This window comes from Aotus nancymaae, unplaced genomic scaffold, assembly GCF_030222135.1.
Source record: "Aotus nancymaae isolate 86718 unplaced genomic scaffold, 86718_ANA_hifiasm-v0.15.2.pri h1tg000019l, whole genome shotgun sequence".
NCBI classification, from domain to species: Eukaryota; Metazoa; Chordata; class Mammalia; order Primates; family Aotidae; genus Aotus; species Aotus nancymaae.
Genome location: NW_026988431.1, coordinates 905,547 through 927,543, shown reverse-complemented (window position 1 = coordinate 927,543; position 21,997 = coordinate 905,547). Strand labels below are relative to the sequence as shown.

At 38.2% G+C, this 21,997-nt stretch overlaps 2 protein-coding genes across 4 annotated transcripts in view; both read left to right on the top strand.

The window, feature by feature from the left end:
• The window catches only part of FBXL2 (F-box and leucine rich repeat protein 2), a 117,732-nt gene that overhangs the window by 32,012 nt on the left and 63,723 nt on the right, over positions 1-21,997 (top strand). The gene's annotated exons all lie outside the window — the stretch shown is intronic.
• Positions 9,851-10,577, top strand: LOC105705622 (glutaredoxin-1-like). Its single transcript, XM_064378575.1, has one exon. It carries the CDS (start codon positions 9,859-9,861, stop codon positions 10,177-10,179), a length of 321 nt encoding a protein of 106 aa, XP_064234645.1. The 5' UTR covers positions 9,851-9,858; the 3' UTR covers positions 10,180-10,577.

Genomic DNA, 21,997 nt, shown 5'->3' with positions numbered 1-21,997 from the left:
AAATATATATATGTGTATATATGTATTTGTATATATACACACACAAATGCATATATACATATATATGTGTGTGTTTATATAAAATACATGAAATGTTGTATATATAATATGTATCTCACATGTACCTGAAAATATCTACATCTATTATGTATCAATGAAAAATTTTTAAATATTTTACATCAACTAGCTCATGTACCCAGTTTTTTTTTGCTATAGAAATGGCAGTGAAGGATAGTTGATATTCTAACCTATAGACCAGACTATTATGTGCCATATTATTAATTGTCATAAAAGAAGAAAACACCTGAATTTAGAATTCTGTAACTTTAGAATGGGACTAGCATGAAAGCATAAGTAGAAAAAATGGTTACAATAAAGTAAAACAGAAAAGTATGTAGTTTAAGAAAGTCATCTGAGGATACATTCCAGTTACAAGTATCCTAAGATTAGCCAAAGCAGATACCAGGCTGTCTGTAATGGCTAGTAGCCCTCACAGAGAACAGGGATAAGGTCTTTGAGCATGTACAGGTAGAAGAATTAGATATGTGACCACTATACAATGCAGAGACCCTGGAAAGCCTCCCACCCTCCACGTAAGATGGGACTTTAAAAATTTAACAGAAAAGAAACCAGAGAAATTTCTGTTTCTTCTCAGGGCTCTGGGTGAAGGGCTCTGGATGAAGGAGAGGAAACTTTGAAAATTCCTGTTTGTTCTCAGGGCTCTGGGTAAAGGGGAGGAAACATTGTCTCAAGAAATCTAGTACTATGTATAGATGATTCAGAAATTTCAAGCTAAGAAATTAATGTAAAACTGATGCTAGAAGGGTGAAACCTTTAGGAGAACTTGTCAGAATCAAATCAAACCTCTGGGGGAAAGTTTGTCTTGAGAAATATGGTACTATGTATAGATGATTCGAAATTCCAAGCTAAGAAATTAATGTAAAACTGATGCTAGAAGGGTGAAACCTTTAGGAGAACTTTATAGGGACCTTTCACAAACTAAGATTCCTGAGCTTTCCACACCTCAGCAATCAGATGAAAAGGAGGTCATGATAGATCTTATAAGTTACTTAAGGAAATGATCCTCAGTAAGGGAAAGTGGATTAAATAACTATTAGATCAAGCTGAAAGGGAATTAAAGCTGAAAAACATAGATGATGAATTTATACAAAATTTTGCATAAAGATGGAGAAATATAGAAAATGTTAAGAGACCCAGATGATGGGATTAGATTATTTCTAAAGGAAATTATAGACAAGGAATAGAGAGAGAATGTGGGAAGGATAATGTTTGAAACAATAGTGGCTGCAATTTTTTAGAATGGATTAAAGATATAAATCACCAAATTGGAAAAGCACATCAGGTTCTGGAAAGGATTAATGAAAATAAATTCATACCTAGATACAATATAATAAAATGGAAGAACTTTAAAGACAAAGTCCTAAATAATCTGCATGGTGAATAAGATTACCCAAAAGGATCAGCAATTAAATTGACAACAAATCTCTCATCAGCCAAAATAGAAGCAGGGTGGAAAAATATTTTCCATGTGCCAATGGAAATGCAAACCTAGAGTTCTTTACTGAGCTAAATTATTCTAAAATGAAGATGCAATAAAAAACCTTTTCCCTAATGGTGTAGCCACTGCAGAAAACAGTTTGGGAGTTCCTTGAAAAGTTAAACATAGAATTACTATCTGGCCTAGAAATTCCACTCCTAGGTGTATACCCAAAAGAATGGAAAACTTCAACAATACTTGTACACGAGTATTCATAGCAGCATTTTTCACAATAGCCAAAATGTAGAAATAATCCAAATGTTCATCAGTGGATACATGCATAAACAAATTGTGGTGTGGTCATGCGTCACTTGACATTCAAGATACATTTTGAGAAATGTGTCAGGTGATTTTGTAGTTGTGTGAACATTACAGAGTGCACTTATGCAGAGCTAGATGGTATGGCCTACTGCACATGTAGGCTATGTGGTAGCCTGTTGCTCCTATGCTACAAATCGGTAAAAGCATGTTACTGTACTGAATACTGTAAGTGATTGCAACACAATGGTATTTGTGTATCTAAACGTAGAAGAGATACAGTGAAAATGTATAATCTAGGATCACCATCATATATGTGGTTGATCGTTGAGCAAAACATGCAATGTATGATTGTATATATGTACAGTGGCATATTATTCAACTATAAAAGGGAAAGGACTCCTGATACATGTTACAATGTGGATTAACCTCAGAAACATTGTATGAAGAAATTAAGCCAAACCCAAAAGGTCGCGTGTTGTCTAATTCCATTTACATGAACTCTGCAGAGTAGATAAATCCACGGAGACAGAAAGCATATTGGTGATTGTCAGAGGCTGAGGGGAGTGGGGGACGTGTGACTGCTTAATGGATATAGTGTTTTCTTTTGGGACAATGAAGATATTTTGAAACTAGATAGAAGTCTGATTGCACAACATTGTGAATGGTTTAAATGTCACTAAATTGCACACTTTTTAGAAAAAAAAACCAAAATGTAACCATTTGGATAAATCTCAGTAAGTATTGATTGATTAAAAGAGAAAATATCAATAATAACTAATATGTTGAAGATTTGATGAAACAAGATGGAGCTATAATAGTCAACGGTTTAGTTGGATGATGGGAAGAGGGTGATTAAAATGAATTAAGGTTGTTGGATAGAAGTATTGATTAACTTTAGACTTTAGAAATATTGACATAAACTAGACCTTAAGATACTAGACATTATTACAAAGACTTCTGCTTCTACTTAGGAAGAACATGAAAGACTTTTGCTCCCATGGTAATCATTAAAGCTACAGAGTTTTAAAACCATACTTGTTATGGGGCAAGTAAAGAGCAGTGGCAAAGAGGAGGTCTGAAAAGTCTGAATTTCACAGAAAAATAAGGCCTTCATACGTGAGTATGAAGGGAGCCACAGCAGGTTCATACCTGGGGGTGGATGCCTGATCATGGTACAAGTGGACCTGATTTAGACAGACACTAAATCAGCCATGCCCTAGAGGCCAAAACGCAAAGAGGAATCATTTGGCCTAGAAATTCTTCCCCTTTTTTCCCCACTCCCTTGCTAAAGTTAAAATTTTGCTAAGAAGGCCACAATGGAGGAGCAGCCAGTAAGCAGAGAGAAATCGTCTAGGTCTTCACATTCTTGCAGAAATGGATTCAGAGTACTTGCCAGACTTGAACCAAAAAAAACAAACAAAAACTATCTGAAATTGAAGTTAAACCCTTCTTTATCACTTACTAACAAGATTTTTTTTTTTTAATGTAGTGGATTAAGGGGTTGGATATTGAGCCAAACACAACTGATAGAAGTGTACTTTTAGCTGCGACCCAGCTCCAGCTCAAGTCCAGAAGGACTATGAATGAGCAGACGCTAACTTTAACTTCAGACAGAGGGAAGGGCTTGTACTCTCTGGGAAGTTCACAACCCAGAATGAGATTATACTACATTCTTAACTGTTCTGTCTGGAATATGTTCTAAAATTATGAGCTATACAAATTAGCAGAAAAATGTGACCCATAAACAAGAGAAAACAGTCAATGTAATCCGACTTTATGGTAACCCAGTTTTTGGAATTTAGTACATGAGGGCCTTAAAACATCTATGACAAATATATTAAAGAATTTGCAGGGAAAGATGGATATAAGGAGTGAAGGGATGAGATATTTCAAGGGATTCATGGAAGTTATAAAAGAATCAAATAGAATTTCTATAACTGAAAAATCTCAAATTTAAAAAATCATTGATAGGCATTTCAGCAGATTCTTCACTGCACAAGAAAATATTAGTGAACTTGAAGACAGCTTAATAGCAATTAACTGAATCACAAAGAGAAAAAAGACAGAAAAAATTAACACATCATCAGCAACTTGTAAGGAAATATTAAAAGATAAGGAAATATTAAGAGGTCTACATGTATGTTAAAAGGTCTACAAATATTAAGAGTCGACATGTCTAACATACGTGTAGATCTCTTAATATTTCTGTAGAAGTTGCTGATGTAATTGGAGGTGCAAAAAAAGAGAAGACAAAGAATAGGGCATAAAGTGTGTGAAGAAATAATGGCCCCCAAATTCCAAATCTTAGACAACCCAGATTTAAGAAGGTCAGTGAGTAAATATGAAAAACATACCTAGGCACACTATTAAATTACTAGAAACCAACAATAAAGAGAAACTTTAAGGCAACAGAAGAAGGAAGGCTAAAAAATTTGGGGGGAAGCTGGGTGCGGTGGCTCACACCTGTAATCCCAGCACTTTGGGAAGCTGATGCAGGTGGATTGCTTGAGCTCAGGAATTTGAGATCAGCCTAAGCAGCATAGTGAAATCCCATCTCTACCAAAAATATGCCCCCCCCCAAATATATATATATACACACCAGGCATGGTGGTGCATGCCTGGGAGGCTGAGGCAGGAGAATCACTTGAGCCTAGGAGGCAGAGATTGCAGTGAGTTACGATCACACCACTGCACTCCAGCCTGGGCAACAGAGTGAGATCCTTTCTCAAATAATAAGAATACTACTCACTGACCTTTAAGAATAATTGAAAACCAAATTAAATATATTTGAAATTCTCTTCTAAAAATTACAACTTTTTCAGGTAAAAAAAAAAAAACAGAGGATTCATCACTAACATTTCTATAACTAAGAAATACTAAAGGAAATTTAGATAAAGAGAAATGAAACTCAGATCTATAGGAAGGAATGAAGAACAGAAGAACACAATAAACACTAAGTATGTGATAAATATGAAATGCCTTTTGCCTCTTTTGAAAGGTCCTTTAAAAGATAACTGTTTAAAGCAAAGATCATAATAATGTATTGTTGTCAAGTAAAATATTTGACAGTGGCACACGAGATAGGAAAAACAGTGAGCCAAGATTGCAGCACTGCACTCCAGCCTGGGTGGCAGAGTGAGACCCCGTCTCAAAAAAAAAAAAATTAGACAGGAAAGGATTAAAGGAAAAAATTCACTTTTATTCCGATGATAGAAGCAAAATATTTCCAGGTAGACTGTAAAAGGGATGTAGTTCATGTAGAACAACCATAAAATATGCATAAATATTTAATTATTTCAAAAGAGGTCTGAAAAGGGGAGGAAAGGAACAAAAAGTAGATGGGACAAATGGAAAACAAATAGCACGGTGGTAGATTTGAACCATATTCATGATTAAATGTAAATGAGCCTAACACTCCTATTAAAAGCCTGGGCGACAGAGTAAGACCCTGTCTTAAAAGAAGGAGGCAGGGGAGAGAATTTTCTGCTTTCACACTAGTGTAAAATTACCTAAGACTAAATCTAACTCTGTTAGATTTGCAAGTCTAAGTCCTAAAAAAACATTGCTGGAGAGAAATTTCAATAACCTAAATAAATCAGGAGGTGCTTCATGTTTATGGATTGGGAACCCGAGTTATAGATTCAAAACAATTGTATTCATAACCCTGGCAGGTTTTTTTGTTTGAAAATTGGTAAACTGGTTCTAAATGTTATATGGGAGTAGAAATGTCTTAGAATAGCCAACACAATCACAAAGAAGAAGAGCAAAGTTGGAGGACTTATGTGGCTATATGTCAAGGCATATTATAAAAACTGCAGTAATCAAGATAGAGTGGTATGTTAGTGTGAGGAAAAATACATAATTTATTGGCAGAAACAGATCCCCATATAAGGATCACCTGATTTACAAAAGCACCATTACGGTTCTATGGAAAAAGAATGACCTCTCAGTAAACTGTGCTAGGTCAATTAAAAAAAATATGGAAAAGAAAAATGAACCTTAATTCCCACCTCAGAACATATGCAAAGAGTAATTTGAACTAGTTCATACATACAAATTTGAAAGGTAAAATAGATTCTAGAATAAAATATACAAGAATATCTTTATAACCTTAGGGTAAGCAAATATTTCTTAAAGATGACATACTATTATCTTCATAACCATTAAAAATAATTGATAAGTTAGACTTCACTAAAGTAGGAAAGTTTATTAAAAAACAACCTTGGCCAGGTGCAGTGGCTCACGCCTGTAATCCTAGCACTTTAGGAGGCCGAGGTGAGCAGATTGCCTGACTCAGGCATTCATGACCATCCTGGGCAACACGGTGAAACCTCATCTCTACTAAAATACAAAAAATCAGCTGGGTGTGACAGCATGCACCTGTAGTTCCAGCTACTCAGAAGGCTGAGACAGGAGCGTCGCTTGAACCTGGGAGGTGGAAGTCACAGTAAGCCTAGATTGCGCCACTACACTCCAGACTAGGTGGTAGAACAAGACTGTCTCAAAAAAAAAAAAAAAAAAAAATTTTAAGAGAATGTGAAAGGACAGTTGGAGAAGACATCCTGTCCAACAAAGTTATCCAAAACATAAAGACCCCAAATGGCCAATGATTATATGAATAGGTACTCAAAATCATCGCTCATAGCAGGGAAATACATTTTAAGTAATACAATATTATTACATCCTCATTAGAAGAATGGTGTTAAGAAAACCAACAATACCGAGTATCCATAAAGGTGTGGAATAATTGAAACTCTCATAAATTATTCATGGAATGATAAATTGGCACAACTATTATAGCTTGGAAAACTTGTTGGCAATAACTACTAAAGGGGAAGTTCTAACCATAGCAATCAGGCAAGAGAAAGAAAGAAAAGGGATCTAGGCAGAAAGAGAGGAAGTCAAATTATCTGTCTTCTCAGATGATTTGATTCTATACCTAGAAAACCCCATAGTGTCTGCCCAAAGGCTCCTAGATCTGATAAACAACTTCAGCAAAGTTTCAGGATACCAAGTCAATGTACAAAAGTCAGTAACATTTTTATAGACCAATAACGTCCAAGCTGAGAGCCAAATCAAGAATGCAGTGCCATTCATGATAGCCAGAAAAAGAATAAAATGCCTAGCAGAACAGCTAACTAGGAAAGTGAAAGATCTCTACAAAGAGAATTACAAAACACTGCTGAAAGAAATGAGGATGACACAAACAAATGGAAAAACATTTGATGCTTATGGATGGGAAAAATCAACGTTGTTAAAATGGCCATACTATCCAAAGCAATTTACAGATTCAGTGCTATTCCTATCAAACTGCTAATGACTTTTTTCACAGAATTAGAAAAAAGTATTTTAAAATTCATGTGGGGCTGGGCATAGTGGCTCACACCTGTAATCCTAGTACTTTGGGAGGCCAAGGCAGGTGGATCGCTTGAGATCAGAAGTTCAAGCCCAGCCTGGCCAACATGGTAAAACACCATCTCTATTAAAAATACAAAAATTAGCTGGGTGTAGTAGCAGCCACCTGTAATCCCAGCTACATGGGAGGCTGAGGCAGGAGAACCACTTGAACCAGGAGGCAGAGGTTGCAGTGAACTGAGATCATGCCACTGCATTCCAGCCTGGGTGACAGAGCAAGACTTCACCTCAAAAAATAATAATAAACTAAATCAAATGCATATGGAATGAAAAAAAAAAAGTTCAAATAGCCAAAAGTACCCGATGCAAAAAGAACAAAACTGGGAGGCATCGCACAACTGGACTTCAAACTATACTGCAAGGCTACAATAACGGAAACAGCATGGTACTGATATAAAAACAGACACATAGACCAATGGAATAGGTTAGAGAACCCATAAATTGAACTGCACACCTACAACCATCTGATCTTTGACAAAGGAGGCAATAACAAGCAATGGGGAAAGGACTCCCTATTCAATAAATGGTGCTGGGATAACTGGCTAGCCATATACATAAGATTGAAACTAGAACTCTTTCTTTTACTATATACAAAAATCAGCTCAAGGTGGCTTAAAGACTTATGTGTAAAACCTAAAACTGTAAAATCCCTAGAAGAAAACCTAGGAAATATCATTCTGGACATAGGCCCTGGCAAAGGTGTCATGATGAAGGCTCCAAAAGCAATTGCAGCAAAACCAAAAATTGACCAGTGGGACCTAAGTAAACTAAAGAGCTTCTGTGCAGCAAAAGAAAAAAAAAAAACTGTCAACAAAGTAAATAGACACCTTACAGAATGGGAGAAAACATTTGCAAACTATGCACCTGCCAAAGGTCTAATATCCAAGACCTATAAGGAACTTAAATCCACAAACAAAAAACAACCCCATTTAAAAAGTGGGCAAAGGACATGAAGAGACACTTGTCAAAAGAAGACATACATATGGCCAACAAGGATATGAAAAAAAGCTCAACATCGTTAATCATTAGAGAAATGCAAATCAAAACCACAATGAGATATCATCTGACAACAGTCAGAATAGCTATTATTAAAAAGTCAAAAAACAGATGAGGGTCCAGAGAGACGGGAATGCTTATACACTGCTGAAGGGACTGTAAACTAGTTCAGCCACTGTAAAAGGCAGTTTGGAGATTTCTCAAAGAACTTAAAGTAGAACTATCATTTGGCATGGATGCAGCTGGAGGCCATTATCCTAGGCAAACTAATGCAGGAACAGAGAACCAAATATTGCATTTTTTTTTTTTTAATAAGTGGGAACTAAACCTTGAGCATACGTTGTCACAGAAAAGGAAACAGTAGGCATAGAGGCCTTTTTAGGGTGGAGGGTAAGAGGAGGGGAGGATTGAAAACCTGCCTGTTGGATACTGTGCTCATGACCTGAATGACAAAACGGTTTGTACATCAAACTCCAACAATGCACAATTTACCCATGTAACACACTTGCACATGTACCTCCCCAAACCCAAAATGAAAGTTGGAAGAAAAAAAAACAACACTGCTCAAAGTGGTTTTTTTAGTCTAGCAGTTTCAACCCTTCAGTCTAGCAGTTTCTTCCTAGGTATATGTTCAGGTGAAATAAAATGTATATGTCTGTCAAAAGATGTGCACAAGAATCTTTATAGCAGTTTTGTTCATCATAGCCAAAAATTAGAAGCAACCCAAATGTCACTTAACCACAGGATGGAAAAAGAAATTGTAGTATATTTATTAAGGGAAGACTACAGAGCCAAAAGAAAGTCCAAACTGCTGCACCATGCAACAGCACTGGCAAATTTCACAGACAGTTAAAGTGAAAAGGTAAAACCAAAGACTGTTTGATTCCATTTATGTGAAGTGCAGTATCAGTTGAAATTAATCTGTGGTAATAAAATTCAGAGTGTTTACCTCTGGGAGATTGTGTATTTTATCTCTGGGTGTGTAAAAGGGCAAAAGGGGACCTTCTGGTGTTGAATGTGTTCTGTCGAGAGTAAGGTAGTGATTTCATAAGTTTGTATATGTATTTTTATACCTAGGATTTGTACACATTAGTGGATGAATGTTATACTTTAATAAAAAATCATTTTTGTGGGGGCATACTTTAGAACTGGCCATGAAGCATGCAATAGCGACCATCCGGTATCATTGTGCTACCTTAGCATCCAGATTATGGTCTGGCAATACTATCTTCCACAAAATCTGGGGGTTGGACAAAGGCTGATTGTAGGACTGAGGCAGAAAATGTCTGAGATGAAACTAGAACACTTTATTGTAAAAGACAGCCAAGTAAACTGAAAGAGTTGTTTGAAAAGTACTCAGGAACCAACATGAAGGGGCTCCCCCTGGCCAAAATGGCTTATTTTGATTTTTTTTTAAAAAAGGAAGTAGGCTGGTTGCCGTGGCTCACACCTGTAATCCTACCACTTTAGGAGGCCAAGGCAGGCAGATCACCTGAGGTCACGAGTTTGAGACCAGCCTAGCCAACATGGTGAAACCCTGTCCCTACAAAAAATACAAAAATTAGGCTCAATACCCCAAGCAATACCTGCTACTGAGCGTTTTTCTTGGGAGACCGCAGCCCGTCGACATGGCTCAAGAGTTTGTCAACTGCAAAATCCAGTCTGGGAAGGTGGTTGTGTTCATCAAGCCCACCTGCCCATACTGCAGGAAGGCCCAAGAGATCCTCAGTCAATTGCCCATCAAACAAGGGCTTCTGGAATTTGTCGATATCACAGCCACCAACCACACTAACGAGATTCAGGATTATCTGCTACAGCTCATGGGAGCAAGAACGGTGCCTCGAGTCTTTATCGGTAAGGATTGCATAGGCGGATGCAGTGATCTAGTCAGTATGCAACAGAGCGGGGAGCTGCTGATGCGGCTAAAGCAGATTGGAGCTCTGCAGTAACCACAGAGCAGGTTCCACGCTGACGTCCCTCCTCAGGAGATGGATGGCATTACAAATGATGACAGCATTTCCTGGTGGATGAATTTGGGAGCACAAACAGCTTTTTTCTTCTTTCGGCTCAGTATTTAAAAGTGGATCAACTTGCTCTTAACCACAGTGCCAGGAAGATTGACAGGCCATCTTCGTTTTCTTCTAGATGCACTCTTTGGTTTTCAGAAGACTGTGACAAGTCGTGGGCTAGGATTCGTTCACTGATCCTCAATTGTTCTTTCTCTTGGGCACAAATTTCTTTCTCTTTTTTTTTTTTTTTTTTTTTTTTTGAGATGGAGTCTTGCTCTGTCACCCAGGCTGTAGTGCAGTGGCACAATCTCTGCTCACGGCATCCTCCGCCGCCCGGGTTTAAGTGACTCCTCTGCCTCAGCCTCCTGAGTAGCTGGGACTACAGGTGCATGCCACCACGCCCGGCTAATTTTTTGTATTTTAGTAGAGACGGGGTTTCACCATGTTGGCCAGGATGGTCTTGATCTCCTGACCTCGTGATCTGCCTGCCTCAGCCTCCCAAAGTGATGGGATTACAGGCGTGAGCCACCGCGCCTGGCCTGGCACACATTTCTTACTGTTCTCCATGTGTCGGCATGCCTCTACCTCTAAGCCAGTGTTTTTTAACTGTTTATCCAGACTCTTTCTCCACAATGAGGAATCCATAGTTGGTTTTCTGCTACTGCCCATTAGCTGAAATCATTTTGCTGCTTGACTTTATGGAGTTTGTGTTACGAAATCAGTGAGTATTTTGAGTGTGTTCATTCAAACTACATGCAACTCTCCACTCAACCCCACCCCATCCCATCCTACCTTGAGAGTCACTGCTCTGAACCAGTGTTCTCCAGCTTGTCCTCTCACAGATCTCATAGGAAATGATCTTAGGACCCAATTGGAGAAATCACATGAAAAGTTAAGCATAGTTGGTCTTGTTGTCACATGGATCAGAGGCACAGGCGCAGAAGCTGTGAGCATGTGGAACACGCTGTTATTTAAGCTGGCCATACAGACAATCCTGAACACTGTGTATCTATTTGATTTAGAGTACCAGCAAAAATTAAAGCAAAAATGTAAAACATTTGAGAAAATTTACAGCTCCCTACCCCAAGAGTACATCTGTGAAAGAGCCCCACACACTATGAAAACTGAAGACTCCCTTATCATGAAGTTTGGCTGTTCTAGAATTGTAAGATTGTTAATTCCCTTCTTCAGTCCCTAGTGAGAACACTTAATTTCTAATAAAAAAGAAATACCTATAGATGTAGAAAAAAAATACAAAAATTAGTTGGGCATGGTGGCACGTGCCTGTAATCCCAGATACTAGGGAGGCTGAGGCAGGAGAATCACTTCAACCTGGGAGGCAGAGGTTGCAGTGAGCCAAGATCGAACCACTGCTCTCTAGCCTGCGTGACAGAGGAGGAAATACTTAAATTGCCTATCTTATGCAAACTGTACTAGTAAGTAAAAGAAGAGTGAATTAGACTTTTAAAAAAAATTATACGTTAAGTTCTGGGGTACATGTGCAGAACGTGCAGATGTGTTACATAGGTATAATTTACCATGTTGGTTTGCTGCATCCATCCCCCCATCATCTGTATTAGGTATTTCTCCTAATGTTATCCCTCCCCAGTCCTCCACCCCCTGCTGTCCCTCCCCTAGCCTCCCATTCCCTGACAAGCCCCTGTGTGTGATGTTCCCCTCCCTGTGTCCATGCATACTCATTGTTCAGCACCCACTTATGAGTGAGAACATATGGTGTTTGGTTTTCTGTTCTTGTGTAAGTTTGCTGAGAATGATGGTTTTCAGCTTCATCCATGTCCCTGCAAAGGACATGAACTCATCCTTTTTTATGGCTGCATAATATTCTATGGTGTATATATGCCACGTTTTCTTTATCCAGTCTGTCATTGATGGGCATTTGGGTTGGTTCCAAGTCTTTGCTATTGTAAACAGTGCCACAATAAACATATGTGTGCATGTGTCTTTATAATAGAATAATTTATAATCCTTTGGGTATATACCCAGTAATGAGATTGCTGGGTCAAATGGTATTTCTATTTCTAGATTCTTAAGGAATCACCATACTGTCTTCCACAATGGTTGAACTAATTTACTCATCCACAAACAGTGTAAAAGCGTTCCTATTTCTCTATATCCTCTCCAGCATCTGTTGTCTCCTGATTTTTTAATGATCTCCATTCTAACTGGCATGAGATGGTATCTCAATGTGGGATATAGATATATATATAGATATATAGATATATGTAGTACTTTAGGTTCTGGGGTATATGTGCAGATCATGCAGGACTGTTGCATAGGTACATACATAGCATTGTGGTTTGCTGCCTCCATCCCCCCGTCACCTATATCTGGCATTTCTCCCCATGTTATCCCTCCCCAACCTCCCTACCCCCTGCTGTTCCCCCCCTAGTCCCCCACAACAGACCTCAGTGTTTGATGCTCCCCTCCCTGTGTCCATGTGTTCTCATTGTTCAACACCACCTATGAGTGAGAACATGCGGTGTTTGGTTTTCTGTTCTTGTGTCAGTTTGCTGAGAATAATGGTTTCCAGATTCATCCATTTCCCTACAAAGGACATGAACTCATCATTTTTTATGGCTGCATAGTATTCCATGGTGTTTACTTGCCACATTTTCCATGTCCAGTCTATCATTGATGGGCATTTGTGTTGTTTCCAGTCTTTGCTATTGTAAACAGTGCCGTAGTGAACATATGTGTGCATGTGTCTTTATAACAGAACAATTTATAATCCTTTGGATATATACCCAATAATGGGATTGCTGGGTCAAATGGAATTTCTATTTCTAGGTCCTTGAGGAATCGCCACACTGTCTTCTACAATGGTTAAACTAATTTGCACTCCCACCAACAGTGTAAAAGTGTTCCTGTTTCTCCACATCCTTTCCAGCATCTGTTGTCTCCAGATTTTTTAATGATCAACATTATAACTGGTGTGAGGTGTTATCTCAATGTGGTTTTGATTTGCATTTCTCTAATGACCAGTGATGATGAGTAGTTTTTCATATGTTTGTTGGCCTCATATATGTCTTCTTTTGAAAAGTGTCTGTTCATGTCCTTTGCCCACTTTTTTTTTTTTTAACCTTTTTTTCTTCTTTATCAGTTTCCAATTGATAAGTGGGTTTTAACTTCGACCACTTTTGAATGGGTTTGTTTTTTTCTTGTAAATCTGTTTTAGTTCTTTGTAGATTCTGGATATTAGCCCTTTGTCAGATGGGTAGATTGCAAACATTTTTTCCCATTCTGTTCATTGCCGGTTCACTCTAATGATTGTTTCTTTTGCTGTACAGAAGCTCTGGAGTTTAATTAGATCTCATTTGTCTATTTTGGCTTTTGTTGCCAATACTTTTGGTGTTTTAGTCATGAAGTCCTTGTCTATGCCTATGTCCTGAATGGTTTTGCCTAGGTTTTCTTCTAGGGTTTTTATGGTGTTAGGTCTTATGTTTCAGTCTTTAATCCATCTGGAGTTAATTTTAGTGTAAGGTGTCAGGAAGGGGTCCAGTTTCTGTTTTCTGTACATAGCTAGCCAGTTATCTCAACACCATTTATTAAACAGGGAATTCTTTCCCCATTGCTCGTTTTTGTCAGGTTTGTCAAAGATCAGATGGTTGTAGATGTATGGCATTATTTCTGAGGCCTCTGTTCTGTTCCATTGGTCTATATCTCTGTTTTGGCACCAGTACCATGCTGTTTTGATTACTGTATCCTTGTAGTATAGTTTGAAGTCAGGTAGCGTGATGCCTCCAGCTTTTTTCTTTTTGCTTAGGATTGTCTTGGCTATGCAGTGTCTCTTTTGGTTCCATATGAAGTTTAAGAGGGTTTTTTCCAGTTCTGTGAAGAGGATCATAGTTATCTTGATGGGGATAGCATTGAATCTATAAATTATTTTGGGCAGTATGGCCATTTTCACAATATTGATTCTTCCTAACTGTGAGCATGAAATGTTTTTCCATCTGTTTGTGTCCTCTCTTATTTCCTTGAGCAGTGGTTTGTAGTTCTCCTTGAAGAGGTCCTTTACATCCTTTGTTAGTTATATTCCTAGGTATTTTATTCTCTTTGTAGCAAGAGAATTCTCTTTGTGAATGGGAGTTCGCTCTTGATTTGGCTCCCTTTTAGTCTGTTATTGGTGTATAGGAATGCTTGTGATTTTTGCACATTGATTTTGTATCCTGAGACTTTGCTGAAGTTGCTTATCAGTTTAAGGAGATTTTAGGCTGAGACGATGGGGTCTTCTAAATATACAATCATGTTGTCTGCAAGTAGAGACAGTTTGACTTTCTCCTTTCCTAATTGAATACTCTATTTGTTTTTCTTGCCCGATTGCTCCGGCTAGAACTTCCAGTACTATATTGAATAGGAGTGGTGAGACAGGGCATCCTTGTCTAGTACCAGATTTCAAAGGGAATGCTTCCAGTTTTTGCCCATTCAGTATGATATTGACTGTGGGTTTGTCATAAATAGCTTTTATTATTTTGAGATACGTTCCATTGATACCTAGCTTATTGAGAGTTTTTAGCATAAAGGGCTGTTGAGTTTTGCCAAAGGTCTTCTCTGCATCTATTGAGATAATCATATGGTTTTTGACTTCGGTTCTGTTTATGTGGTGGATTACGTTTGTAGACTTGCGTATGTTGAACCAGCCTTGCATCCCTGGGATGAAGCCTAATTGATTGTGATGGATAAGTTTTTTGATGTGCTGTTGCAATGGGTTTGCCAGTATTTTATTGAAGATTTTTGCATCTATGTTCATCATGGATATTGGCCTGAAGTTTTCTTTTTTTGTTGAGTCTCTGCCAGATTTTGGTTTCAGGATGATGTTGGTCTCATAAAATGATTTGGGAAGGATTCCCTCTTTTTGTATTGTTTGGAATAGTTTCCGAAGAAGTGGCACCGGCTCCTCTTTATACGTCTGGTAGAATTCAGCTGTGAACCCGTCTGGACCTGGGCTTTTTTTTGGTTGGTAGGCTATTAATTGCTGCCTCAACTTCAGCCCTTGTTATTGGTCTATTCAGGGTTTCAACTTCTTCCTGGTTTAGGCTTGGGAGGGTGCAAGTTTCCAGGAATTTATCCATTTCTTCCAGGTTTACTGGTTTATGTGCATAGAGTTGTTTGTAGTCATCTCTGATGGTAGTTTGTATTTCTATGGAATCGGTGGTGATAGCCCCTTTATCGCTTTTTATTGCATCTATTTGATTCTTCTCCCTTTTCTTTTTTATTAATCTGGCTATCAGTCTGTCTGTTTTGTTGATCTTTTTAAAAAACCAGCTCCTGGATTTATTGATTTTTTTGAAGGGTTTTTGTGTCTCTATCTCCTTCAGTTCTGTTCTGATCTTAGTCATGTCTTGTCTTCTGCTAGCTTTTGAGTTTTTTTGATCTTACTCCTCTAGCTCTTTCAATTTTGATGATAGGGTGTCAATTTTAGATCTTTCCTTGCTTCTCATGTGGGCATTTATTGCTATAAATTTCCCTCTAGACACTGCTTTAAATGTGTCCCAGGGATTTTGGGACATGTGTTTTCGTTCTCATTGGTTTCGAAGAACATCTTTATTTCTGCCTTCATTTCATTGTTGATCTAGTCAACATTCAAGAGTCAGTTGTTCAGTTTCCATGTGATTGTGCAGTTCTGAGTGAGTTTCTTAATCCCGAGTTCTAATTTGGTTACACTGTGGTCTGAAAGACTGTTCGTTATGATTTCCATTCTTTTGCATTTGCTGAGGAGTGATTTCCTTCCAATATGTGGTCAATTTTAGAGTAGGTGCAATGTGGTGCTGAGAAGAATGTATATTCTGTGGATTTGGGGTGGAGAGTTCTGTATATGTCCATTAGGTTTGCTTGGCCCAGATCCGAGTTCAAGTCCTGGATATCCTTGTTAATTTTTTGTCTCATTGTTCTGTCTAATATTGACAGTGGAGTGTTAAAGTCTCCCACTATTATTGTGTGAGAGTCTAAGTCTCTTTTTAGGTCATTAAGAACTTGCTTTATGTATCTGGGTGCTCCTGTATTGGGTGTATATGTATTTAGGATCCTTAGCTCTTCTTGTTGCATTGATCCTTTTACGATTATGTAATGCCCTTCTTTGTCTCTTTCATTCTTTGTTGGTTTAAAGTCTATTTTATCAGAGACTAGAATTGCAACTCCTGCTTTTTTTTGCTCTCCATTTGCTTGGTAAATCTTCTTCCGTCCCTTTATTTTGAGCTTATGTGTGTCCTTGCATGTGAGATGGGTTTCCTGAATACAGCACAACAAAGGTTTTTGACTTTTTGTCCAATTTGCCAGTCTGTGTCTTTTGATTGGGGCATTTTTACATTTAAGGTTAATATTGTTATGTGTGAATTTGATCCTGCTATTTTGATGCTAGCTGGTTGTTTTGCCCATTAGTTGATGCAGTTTCTTCATTATGTTAATGGTCTTTACCATTTGGTACGTTTTTGGAGTGGCTGGTACTGGTTGTTCCTTTCTATGTTTAGTGCTTCTTTCAGGAGCTTTTGTAAGGCAGGCCTGGTGGTGACGAAATCTCTCAGCAATTGCTCGTTCTTAAAGGATTTTATTTCTCCTTTGTTTATGAAGCTTAGTTTGGCTGGATATGAAATTCTAGGTTGAAAGTTCTTCTTTTTTTCAAGGATGTTGAATATTGGCCCCCACTCTCTTCTGGCTTGTAGGGTTTCTGCTGAGAGATCCACTGTGAGTCTGATGGGCTTCCCTTTGTGGGTAACCCACCCTTTCTCTCTGGCTGCCCTTAGCATTTTTTCCTTCATTTCAACCCTGGTGAATCTGATGATTATGTGCCTTGGGGTTGCTCTTCTTGAGGAATATCTTTATGGTGTTCTCTGTATTTCCTCGACTTGCATGTTGGCCTGCATCACTAGGTTGGGGAAGTTCTCCTGGATAATATCCTGAAGAGTGTTTTCCAGCTTGGATTCATTCTCTCCATCACATTCAGGTATACCTATCAAACATAGATTAGGTCTTTTCACATAATCCCATATTTCTTGGAGGCTTTGTTCATTTCTTTTCATTCTTTTTTTCTCTAATCTTGCCTTCTCGTTTTATTTCATTGAGTTGCTCTTCAATCTCTGATATCCTTTCTTCTGCTTGGTTCATTCAGCTGTTGAAACTTCTGTATGCTTTGTGAAGTTCTCATGTTGTGTTTTTCAGCTCCATCAGGTCATTTATATTCTTCTCTTAGCTGTTTATTCTCGTTAGCATTTCCTCAAACCTTTTTTCAAGGTTCTTAGTTTCTTTGCGTTGGGTTAGAACATGTTCTTTTAGCTCAGAGAAGAGCTAAAAGGTTATTACCCACCTTTTGAAGCCTGTTTCTGTCAATTCATCAGACTCATTCTCCATCCAGCTTTGTTCCCTTGCTGGTGAGGAGTTGTGATCCCTTGGAGGAGGAGAGGCATTCTGGTTTTTGGTGTTTTCATCCTTTTTGTGCTGGTTTTTTCCCATCTTCGTGGATTTATTTACCTGTGGTCTTTCTAGTTGGTGACTTTTGGATGGGATTTCTGAGTGGACATCCTTTTGGTGATGTTGAAGTTATTTCTTTCTGTTTTTTAGTTTTCCTTCTAACAGGCCCCTCTGCTGTAGGACTGCTGGAGGTCCACTCCAGACCCTGCTTGCCTGGGAATCACCTGCAGCAGCTGCAGAACAGTAAGGGTTGCTGCCAATTTCTTCTGTTGTCTTCATCCCAGAAGGGTACCCGCCAGATGTCAGCCTGAGCTCTCCTTTATGAGGTATCTCTTTGGATAAACAGGGGTCAGGGAGCTGCTTGAGGAGACAGTCTGTCCCTTATAGGAGCTCAAGTGCTGAGCTGGGAGCTCCATTGTTCCGTTCAGAGCTGCTGGGCAAGTATGTTTAAGTCTGCAGCAGCAGAACTCATAACTGCCTTTTTCCCCAGGTGCTCTGTCCTGGGAAGGTGGGGCTTTATTTATAAGTTCCTGATGTGCTGCTGCCTTTTTTCAGAGATGCCCTGCCCAGCAAGGAGGTAGTCTAGTTATAGTCTGCCAGCAGAGGCATTGCTGAGCTGCCGTGGGCTCTGCCCAGCTGTTGTGTGAACTTCCTTCTGGCTTTGTTTACAGAGGTACAGTTAGAACTGCTTTGGTAATGGTGGTCTGCATTAGTAATGGTGGACTGCTTCGGTAATGGTGGACTGCCTCATTAGTCCTGGACTGCCTCTGTAATGGCTAACGCCCTTTCCCCCACTGAGCTTGACCATTCTGGGTCCAGCTGTGCTTGCTGCGAAACTCTCAGTCCAGAGCATTTCAGATTGCTGGTCTTTGTGGGGTGGGGCCCACTGAGCCAGATCACCTGCCTCCCCATTTCATCCCCCCTTTTTTTTTCAGTTGAATGGGTGGCTCTGTATCCCAGGCGTTCCAGGTGCCAGTTGAACCAGCTGCCCAGATTTTTATGAGTTTTTGTGTGGAGACCTGCAGTACCGGCTGAAACAGCCGTGCTGAAAACTCATGGCGCCTTTCAACCCAGGAATCTCCTGGTCTGTGGGCAGTAAAGACTCATTTGGAAATGCAGTGATCACTCACCCTCTGCATTGTTCTCACTGGGAACTGCACTCCAGAGCTGCTTCTGTTCGGCCGTTTGGGAACTGTCTCAATGTGGTTTTGATTTGGATTTCTTTAATGACCAGTGATGATGAGCTTTTTTTCATGTTTGTTGGCTGCATAAATGTTTTCTTTTGAAAAGTATCTGTTCACTTTGGGAGGCCGAGGAGATCATGAGGTCAAGAGATTGAAACCATCTGGCCAACATGGTGAAACTCCATCTCTACTAAAAATACAAAACTTAGCTGGGCATGGTAGCACATGCCTGTAGTCCCTGCTACTTGGGAGGCTGAGGCAGGAGAATCACTTCAACCCAGGAGGCAGAGGTTGCAGTGAGCAGAGATTGCACCACTGCACTCCAGCCTGGCAACAGAGCGAGACTCTGTCTCAAAAAAAGAAAAAAAAAGTATCGTTCATATCCTTCGCCCACTTTTTGATGGGGTTGTTTTTTTCTTGTAAATTTGCTTAAGTTTTGTGTAGAGTCTGGATATTAGCCCTTTGTTATATGAGTAGATTGCAAACATTTTTTCCCATTCTGTTGGTTGCTGGTTCACTCTAATGATAGTTTCTTTTGCTGTGCAGAAGCTCTTAAGTTTAATCAGATCCCATTTGTCTATTTTGGCTTTTGTTGCCATTGCTTTTGGTGTTTTAGTCATGAAGTCCTTGCATATACATATATCCTGAATGGTATTTGCCTAGGTTTTGAGGAATTTCAGCTAATAAATGAAAGAAGACTGAATTATAATGTCACCATTTTATAGCCCTTAATAAATTAATAGATCTAGCCACTGAGCTTTCAGTGTTTCTTATTACAAAAGGAGAAATAACCAAGTATTATGTGCCTCCTGATGATAAATTAGGGATGATAAATACAGAAAAGGAATTGAAGAGCATTAAGTGGCAGGATGGTGGCTACACTTAGAAGAAATGGAGGATGGTATTGTCATTAGAAAGGGACATGTGGGGCCCAGTGTGGTGGCTCACGCCTGTAATTCCAGCACTTTGGGAGGCTGAGGCAGGCAGATCACCTGAGGTCAGGAGTTCAAACCAGCCTGCCCAACATGGTGAAACCCTGTCTCTACTAAAAACACAAAAATTAGCCAGGCATGATGTTGGGTACCTGTAAGCCTAGCTACTGGAGAGGCTGAGGCAGGAAAATTGCTTGAACCTAGGAAAGGGAGGTTGCAGTGAGCCAAGATCATGTCATTGCACTCCAGCTTGGGCAACAGAGCAAGACTCTGTCTGGAAAAAAAAAAAGAAAAAAGGGACATGTATGGGGCTCTGGGGTTGCTGACAGAGTTCTATTTCTTGACCAGGGTAGGGGTTATAATAAGATGTTTGTCTTATAAGTCATTGGTCTATACATTTCATTTATGCAATTTTCTTTATATGCATTATATTGCTAATAGGAAAATTTAAATACATATATTAAAAATGTAAAGCTTATGAATGATAAAGAAGAAAAAACCAAACATTCAGTAAGACTTGCTTTTAGTAGACTTGTTCTGCTTTTTTCACTCTCATAAGTCATTTTTAACCAAAGTTCCTCAATTATGAAAAATATAGTGCTTTTGATAATATTAGCATTTGTTACTGTGTTTATTTGAAATACTGCCATTCTGAACCAACATGGTAAGCATTTTTTGCTTTTAGGTATTTATGATGAAGAGTAAATTTCTAACAATTCTTTTTAATACTTCCTTTCCCAAATCGAGGACCAAATGCAGAATAATAAAGTTATTTTGATCTATTTACAGCCATTAGATTCTTGCAAAACAAATAAAACTTCCTGATATTTTTCATTCATCTTTTTATTGCTTACATGCATGTTATAATTTATGATTTTGCAGGTACTCGTGACTTAGTATAATATTCACAGCAATTATATATATGTAACAGTTAAGGAACATTTTATAATATTCATATGACACTTAAATCTATGTATATGTAGGTCTAGTTCTAACAGGTAACAATACCAACATAATTTTGTGCAATAACAATTTAATTTCTCTTATGCTACTTTGTTACTAAACTTGAACATTATATGCAAGCACTTTTGGTATGCTTTCTAATCTTAAGTATTGTTTTTATAGATTTGTTGCTGTCTCCAGCTGAAACTTCAGCCTAGTGAAGTTTCTCCAAATTCAGATTAATAAAAACTTTAAAAACTACATGACTCAAGAAAAGTTGTCTAATTTGGCATTCCCAATAATAGAACAAAAATTATATAAAAACATTAATTATACCTTAATTATAACAACATAATGAAGCAAGAAAAACATTTTATTAATTAGAACTATAATATTTAGTATTCTGTGTATCTTTAGTCTATTATTCAAATACTGAAAACTCTTCAGAGCACCCAGTCGTGTAATAATAGTTATATTCAATCTTTAGTATTTTGCCTACTTCAGTTATATAGTGTAATTTTCTAGTTTTTAAAAAAATTTTGTTGTTATGAAGATATATCTGTCAAGGAGGGAAGAAAGAGCATGTTTAAGAGTTTGCTAGCTTGATTTTTATAACTTTAAAATATTTAAACCTATAATATGTGAGTCTTCATTTGTACTCTCGCCCTTGGGCCTGCAGATGTTATGGATAATCTGTTATTTTTGTTACATAGCATTTTCCAGACATACTAGGCAATGAATTAAAACAAGAAACAAATTAAAAATATGAGCATGTATAAGATATCATTAATTGAGACAATCTGTTCTTCTCCATAGCAATATCAAAAGAATCAATGACTCTAAGAGGGTATGGTAATATTATTGGATATACAATTAATATCTAACAATCAGTTTCAATTGAGTATTAGGAAAATAAATACAAAAAAGATAATACTCATAATAGCTCCCCCCCCAAAAATAAGGCTATAAAGTACCCTGGAATAAACTGAACCAAAAATAGGACTTTTTTGGAGAAAATTAAAATTCTCTGAAAGACTAAAACAAAATGCAAATAAATGTCAAAGTAAACCACATTCCTGGTTGTGAAGACTCAGCACTTGTAATTTCAGTCAAAATCTCAGGAGGAAGCTTTGGATAATTTAACACATTGATTTTAATATTTGTGTATAATAGTGAAGATGCCCATATAGCTAATACAGTTTTGAAGAAGATCAAATTGAGTGGACTTACTCTTTTGCATACTAACATTATAAAGCTATAGTAATTATAATGATGCTA

Excerpts from the sequence above, each read along its gene's own strand:
- LOC105705622 (XM_064378575.1), top strand. The coding sequence starts at position 9,859 with ATGGCTCAAGAGTTTGTCAACTGCAAAATCCAGTCTGGGAAGGTGGTT.